This window comes from Musca domestica, unplaced genomic scaffold (genome assembly GCF_030504385.1).
Source record: "Musca domestica strain aabys unplaced genomic scaffold, Musca_domestica.polishedcontigs.V.1.1 20, whole genome shotgun sequence".
Taxonomy (NCBI): domain Eukaryota; kingdom Metazoa; phylum Arthropoda; class Insecta; order Diptera; family Muscidae; genus Musca; species Musca domestica.
The window spans coordinates 12616371-12623006 of NW_026712250.1; the positions used below are offsets into that span (position 1 = coordinate 12616371).

The 6636-nt window shown below is 36.6% G+C and overlaps 1 protein-coding gene across 1 annotated transcript; it reads left to right on the forward strand.

The window, feature by feature from the left end:
* The first annotated feature begins 2825 nt into the window (after window positions 1-2825).
* LOC101896299 (protein Vago) lies at window positions 2826-5493 on the forward strand. Its single transcript, XM_005187600.4, has 3 exons — window positions 2826-3390; window positions 3487-3619; window positions 5148-5493. Exons 1-3 carry the CDS (start codon window positions 3306-3308, stop codon window positions 5476-5478), a joined length of 549 nt encoding a protein of 182 aa, XP_005187657.1. The 5' UTR covers window positions 2826-3305; the 3' UTR covers window positions 5479-5493.
* Window positions 5494-6636: the final 1143 nt, after the last annotated feature.

Sequence of the window (6636 nt, forward strand, 5' to 3'; positions counted from 1 at the left end):
GTTTCAAATTTGGTATTTGAAGTTCGTAATGTAGACTACAGCCTATGACAGAAAATTGTCTGTGTAGGTACACATCTTCATATAGCTCCCGTTTAAAAGTACCTCCCAATATTCGATATTTTAATGATTTTAGCGACATTATTTACCGGAATTGTTTCAAATTTGGTATTTAAAGTTCGTAACGGATACTTCAGCCTATGACAGAAAATTGTCTGTGCAGGTCCATATCTTCGTATAGCCCCAATATTAGGGTACCTCCCGATATTCGGTATTTTGATGATTATGGCGACATTATTCACCGGAATCGTTTCAAATTTGGTATTTGAAAATCTTCATGGGTACTTCAAGTTATGGCAAAAGATTACGTATTCAGTTCTACGTCTTCGTATAGCCCCCATATAAGGGTACCACCCGATATTCGGTATTTTGATGATTTTAGCGACATTATTCACCGGAATTGTCTCAAATTTGCTATTTGAAGTTCGTAATGTGTACTACAGCCTATGACAGAAAATTGTCTATACAGGTCCACATCTTCGTATAGCCCTATATTAGGGTACCACCCGATATTCGGTATTTTAATGATTTTAGCGATTATTATTCACCGAAAATGTTTCAAATTTGCTATTTGACGTTCGTAATGTGTACTACAGCCTATGACAGAAAATTCTCTGTGCAGGTACAGATCTTCGTATAGCCCCTATATTAGGGTACCTCCCTATTTTCGGTATTTTGGTGATTTTAGCGACAGTATTCATCGGAATTATTTCAAATTTGGTATTTAAAGTTCGTATTGAATACTACAGCCTATGACAGAAAATTGTCTATACAGGTCCACGACTTCCTATAGCCCCCGTATAAAAGTACCTCCCAATATTCGGTATTTTGATGATTTTAGCGACATTACTTACCGGAATTGTTTCAAATTTGGCATTTGAAGTTCGTAATGGATAATACAACCTATGACAGAAAATCGTCTGTGCAGATCCACATCTTCGTATAGTCCCCATATTAGGGTACCACCCGATATTCGGTATTTTGATGAATTTATTTTTTTCAGGTTTTGCATTTGAATATTGTAATGGCATATGACAAAAGTTCCCTATGCAGGTCCATTTCGTCGTATAGACCCTAATATAGTATTCGGCTACATTCGTTATTTTTAAGATTTAAACCGAATTTATTTTTTTTTTGAAAATTGCTAAATTCCTTCCAAATGGTGGAGGGTCGGCCGAACTTACAGCTTTCTTTGCTTGTTTTTATATACCCTCTATCCCATGGTGAAGTACCCAGTTTCGGTTTTGTCAAATAAATCTGATTGTGTGTACCCCATAAGTTAATATTTTATTTTAGAAAGGTCGTTTTTACAAAGAATAATTTTTAATTTTGTCATTTAAATGTAATAGTGTGTACCCCATAGTTTTTACATAGAATACTTTTATATTTGCCTCATACCCCAAAAGGGGGGTACCAATTTTCAGTTTTGTCATTTAAATTTGATAATATGTACCCCATTTAGTAATACTATAATTTAAAAGGTCGTTTTTACATAGAATACTTTTTTATTTGCCTTATATCCCAGAGTGGGGTACCTAGTTTTGGTTTTTTGTAAAAATAGCTTTTCATAAAAATATATAAAACATTTCATAAGGTCGTTGTTACATTGTTTGTTTTTCTATGTCTGTGTCTTATAACTCAAAGTGGGGTACCCAGTTTCGATTTAGTCATTCTCATCTGTCAGTGTATACCACGTTTATGAATGTAAAACAGATGTAACAAATTTTTGTGTAAAAACGACATGTTTTCTTAATGTAAAAATGGCTTTTTCCAAAATTTTTGGATTATTTATGATCTTATTATAAACTGTAGAAGGCCGTTTTTACAAAGCATGCTGTTATATTTTCCTCCACTTTTGGTTTTATCTGTCAAATCTGGTAGTGTGTAGCCCGTATATGAATGTAGAAGAGATGTGAGAATTTTCTGTGTAAAAACGACATGTTTTGGGAATCTTTGGATTATCGTTTTATTGTTTATGACTTTAAAACAAAATTCACATGGTCGTTTTTACATATCAAGCTTTTAAATTTTCTTTAGATATCAAAGTGGGGTACCCAATTTTGGTTTTAGCTGTCAAATCTGGTAGTGTCTAGCCCGTATATGAATGTAGAACTGATGTAAGGGAATTCTGTGTAAAAACGACATGTCTTGCGAATGAAAAAATGCTCTTTCCCAATTTTTTTGGATTATTTATGATATTTTTATAAAATGTAGAAGGCCGTTTTTACACAACATGCTTTTATATTTTCCTTAGATCCCAATGTGGGGTACCCAGTTTTGTTTTTAGCTGTCAAATCTGGTAGTGTGTAGCCCATTTATAGATTTAAAACAGATGTAAGGAAATTCTGTGTAAAAACGACATATTTTTCGCATATCAAAAATCTTTGTATTATTTATGATCTTTTTATAAAATGTAGAAGGCCGTTTTTATATAGCATGTTGCCATATTTTCCTTAGATCCCAATGTGGGGTACCCACTTTTGGTTTTAGCTGTAAAATCTGGTAGTGTGTAGCCCGTTTATGCATGTAAAACAGATGTAAGACATTTCTGTGTAAAAACGGCATAAAAGGGCCCCTTTCAAATGTGACAGCTTGCCATACGAAGAGATTAACCCTTAACACGTTACTTGTCTACACAATGTCTCCCCTTCCCAAATCTTTGGATTATTTATGATCTAACAAAGATGATGATGCCGATGCCGATGCTGATGCCGCTCACTTGGCTAGTTGACTTCTTGCCTTCTCGCCACTGGCCTCTTATCTGTTGCAAATATTTTGAAATTCAACAGAAAACTGAACAAAAAAAATCCAAATGTAAACAAAACACTTTCATGAATATGCTGCCAGAGTCCAAGGGAAGGAGAGAGCGAGCGAGCGAACGAGAGAACCACAACAATAACTAAAACAAATGACCGCACATTGATAAGGAATCACCAGCACCACATTGTTTTTGCAAAGACAGACAGAGTTTTGTTTGTGTAATCTTGAAAACAGAAAAACTAAAGCGCGCATTTCGGACAGGAACACCTCGAGAAAAAATATTTCAAAATCATTTTCATTTTTCAGTTGTTTAATTGCCGATTAGGAAAAGAGGCAACGGAGACGGAGAAAAACAAAAACATTTTTTAAAGGTTAAATAAAAAAGAAACCCAAATAAATATTGAAAATTCCCCAAAGAAACCAAAAAAAAAATTTTTTTTTGAGAAAATTGAAAGTGAATTGAATTCAAAAAAAAAAAAACTAAAAACATGTATCTACTTATTTCAATGCTACTGCTGGCCAGTGCTAATATTTCAATATTTGGCCTTCCCTCAAGGTCAACATATGGTCGTGGTAGGTATTTGTGAGCTGGCGTCATGACGAGTGATTACCGATTTTTGCGTTTCAAAAAAATGTTTAAATCCCTCTCCTCCCCCTCTCTGCTCGTAGATCGCTTCAATTCAAATTCAAGATGTGTTGATACCGAAACGGGCCGTGAACTTTATGTGGGTGATTCATTTACCAGATCTGGCCGTTGTATACGTGTACAGTGCTTGGATACGCTGGAGCTGTGGGAGGATAGGTAAGTAAGCTGTGTAATTAAAAAATGGAGCACCCTTCAAGAGGTTCTTCACAGATGGAGATCCATCTGAGATCCACGAAAAGGATATTTTGAAACATTTCCGGTGAATAACACCGCTAAAATCGTCAAAATACCGAATATAGGGAGGTATTGTTATGAGGGGGCCTTTACGAAGACCTGGATCTGCATACCCGATTTTTTGTCATAGGCTGTAGAAGCCATTGCGAACTTCAAATACAAAATTTGAAACAATTCCGGAAAATAATGACGCCAAATTATAAAAATACAGAAAATTGGAATTTATCGTTAAATGGAGATTATACGAAGACCTGGACCTGCATAGGCAATTTTCTGTCGTAGATTGTGGTACCCATTCCGCACCTCAAATATGAATTTTGAAACAATTCCGGCGAATAACGACGCTAAAAGTATCAAAATACCGAATATTGGAAGGTAACGTTATATGGAGGTTATACGAAGACCTAGACCTGCATAGACAATTTTCTGTCATAGATTGTGGTACCCATTCCGCACCTCAAATATGAATTTTGAAACAATTCCGGTGAATAACGACGCTAAAACTATCAAAATACCGAATATCGGGAGGTACCGTTAAATGGAGGCTATACGAAGACGTGGACCTGCATACGCAATTTTTTGTCACATGTTGTAGTTCCCATTACGAACTTCAAATACCAAATTTGAAACAATTCCGGTGAATAATGCCGCTAAAATCATCCAAATACCGAATATCGGGGGGTATCGTTATATGGAGGCTATACGAAGACGTGGACCTGCATACGCGATTTTTTGTCACAGGTTCTATTACCGATTTCGAACCTCAAATACGAAATTTGAAACATTTCCGGTGAATAACGCCACTAAAATCAACAAAATACCGAATATCGGGAGGTATCGTTAAATGGGGGCTATACCAAGACCTGGACCTGCATGGGCAATTTTCGATGACAGGCTCTAGCACCTGTTAGGAATTTCAAATACCAAATTTGAAACAATTCCGATGAATAATACCGCAAAAATTATTAAAATACTGAATATCAGGAGGTATCGTTATATGGGGGCTATACCTAAACGTGGACCTATATAGCCCATATTCAATACCAAAAGTTCTGCAGACCAAACACACATTTGAGTAAAATTTTATCAACCTACTTTAATTCGTTCGGAAGCTACAGTGATTTCAGCAGACGGACGGCCGGAGAGACCCTCCATACTATGATGGAGGGTCTAAAAATAGAAGGCCTTTGAAGAGGTCTGCCTAAAAATTAAAAGATCCTTTAAGGGGGTTTTCAAAGAAGACCTCTTGAAGGGCTCTCTGATACTACGTTTACACATTACCGGTTTTAGTGTACCCAATTCCATTGACAAATAAATCGAAATAAAGGAGGGTTAGGCCCTGCCAAAAAAGTTCTAATATTTACCTGCTATTCCAAAGACATCAGACCTCTTGGGAGTGGCTCCTATGACGAATTCCAACTCGTAACATTCCCTTTCTCTCCCATTACAGATGCCAAGTGCCCAAACTGGAGGGCAATTGTACCCGGGTCCCCGTGGCAAATGAATTTCTCGACTATCCCCGTTGCTGTCCCACCTATGAGTGTACCAAATATTCGATGGACGACAACAGTTACACCTATGAAACACGAATCTATGATCGCTATGGACGTCTGCTCAAGGAGCATGTGACCCAGAGTCTCCGGGTAATGGTGGATGCTCCAATGCCGGTTGCCGGCCAAAATTACCGCCAACTGGATAGCTGGAAACGGGACTACTCAAGGCCAACGGTGGTAGGCAATTCCAATCGCCGGGATAATGGCTATCAAATAAACTATAATTGATATTTAACAAAAAAAGAGTGTTTTTTTTTTTTATTTGACAAGTCTGGTAGGGAAATTGGGGTGAAAAAAATTGCTCGAAGTTAGAAAGCCATAACTATTCTCTAATAAATCCTCATAAAAAAGCTTAATCCGATTGTAAACCAACCATTAGTCCACTTAAAATATCTTTTTTTTTATTGAGCCTCTCTTCCAATTCCAATTCAATAATGAGAATCGAAGATACTAAAAATATGTTCAAATGTCCAAAATTCGAAAATTTGGCGATTTTCTAACTGTTAGGTTATGTTAAACATTTTACGTTACTTGAATCTATAATTGCAGTATTAACCACATTTATATAGGGGTGTCATCTGGTGACAAGCACAACGCATCATAAGTTTTTACAATGTTGATTTGTATTTAACACCTTTCACACATAGGCGCCATCTTTCGCCAAACTCAACGCATTACAAATAGTGCATAATAAATGAAATACGTTCCAAGTATGTTTATCTCAGCCGCAGCATTTGATAATGGCAACACCTGACGTTTTGTGACGAATGTTTCTCAAAGATGGTGCCCACAATGAAAGACGTTCCAAGTATGTATATCTCAGCCACAGCATGGCAACGCATGACGGTAAACTTAACGCTTCGCAGAGAGGATGACCACAATGAAAGACGTTCCAGGTATGTTTCTTTCCAACGCAGCATTTGACAATGACTTGACTACTTGGAAACGGTAAACTTACCGTTTCCAATTAGGATGACCACACTGAAAGACGTTCCAAGTCCGTTTATTTTAGCCGCGGCCCTTGACAAATCTTTACAATGGCAACACCTGACGGCAAACTAACCGTTTCGCAAAGAGGGTACCCACAATGAAAGACGTTCCAGGTACATGTATTTCTAAGGTGGCAACATCTGACTACAAATATGCCATTTTACAATGAGGGCGACCTAAATGAAATGCGTTGCGAGTTAATTTTTTTAAATAATTATTTGTAAAAAATACTAGAAAAACTAGAAAGAAAAGAAAGGTAAAATAATTTTCGATAACCACTAATCGAATACAAAAGCCATGGTACATGAATACTTAGGGAATCGCACCAACCTCGTCTCGACGGCATACAAAAAAAAATTACTAAAAATATTTATGAAAAGTTTCAAAATATTTTAA

Excerpts from the sequence above, each read along its gene's own strand:
- LOC101896299 (XM_005187600.4), top strand. The coding sequence starts at position 3,306 with ATGTATCTACTTATTTCAATGCTACTGCTGGCCAGTGCTAATATTTCA. Across the intron at positions 3,391-3,486 it reads AAGGTCAACATATGGTCGTG|ATCGCTTCAATTCAAATTCA; the intron begins GTAGGTATTTGT and ends CTCTGCTCGTAG. Across the intron at positions 3,620-5,147 it reads CTGGAGCTGTGGGAGGATAG|ATGCCAAGTGCCCAAACTGG; the intron begins GTAAGTAAGCTG and ends CTCCCATTACAG.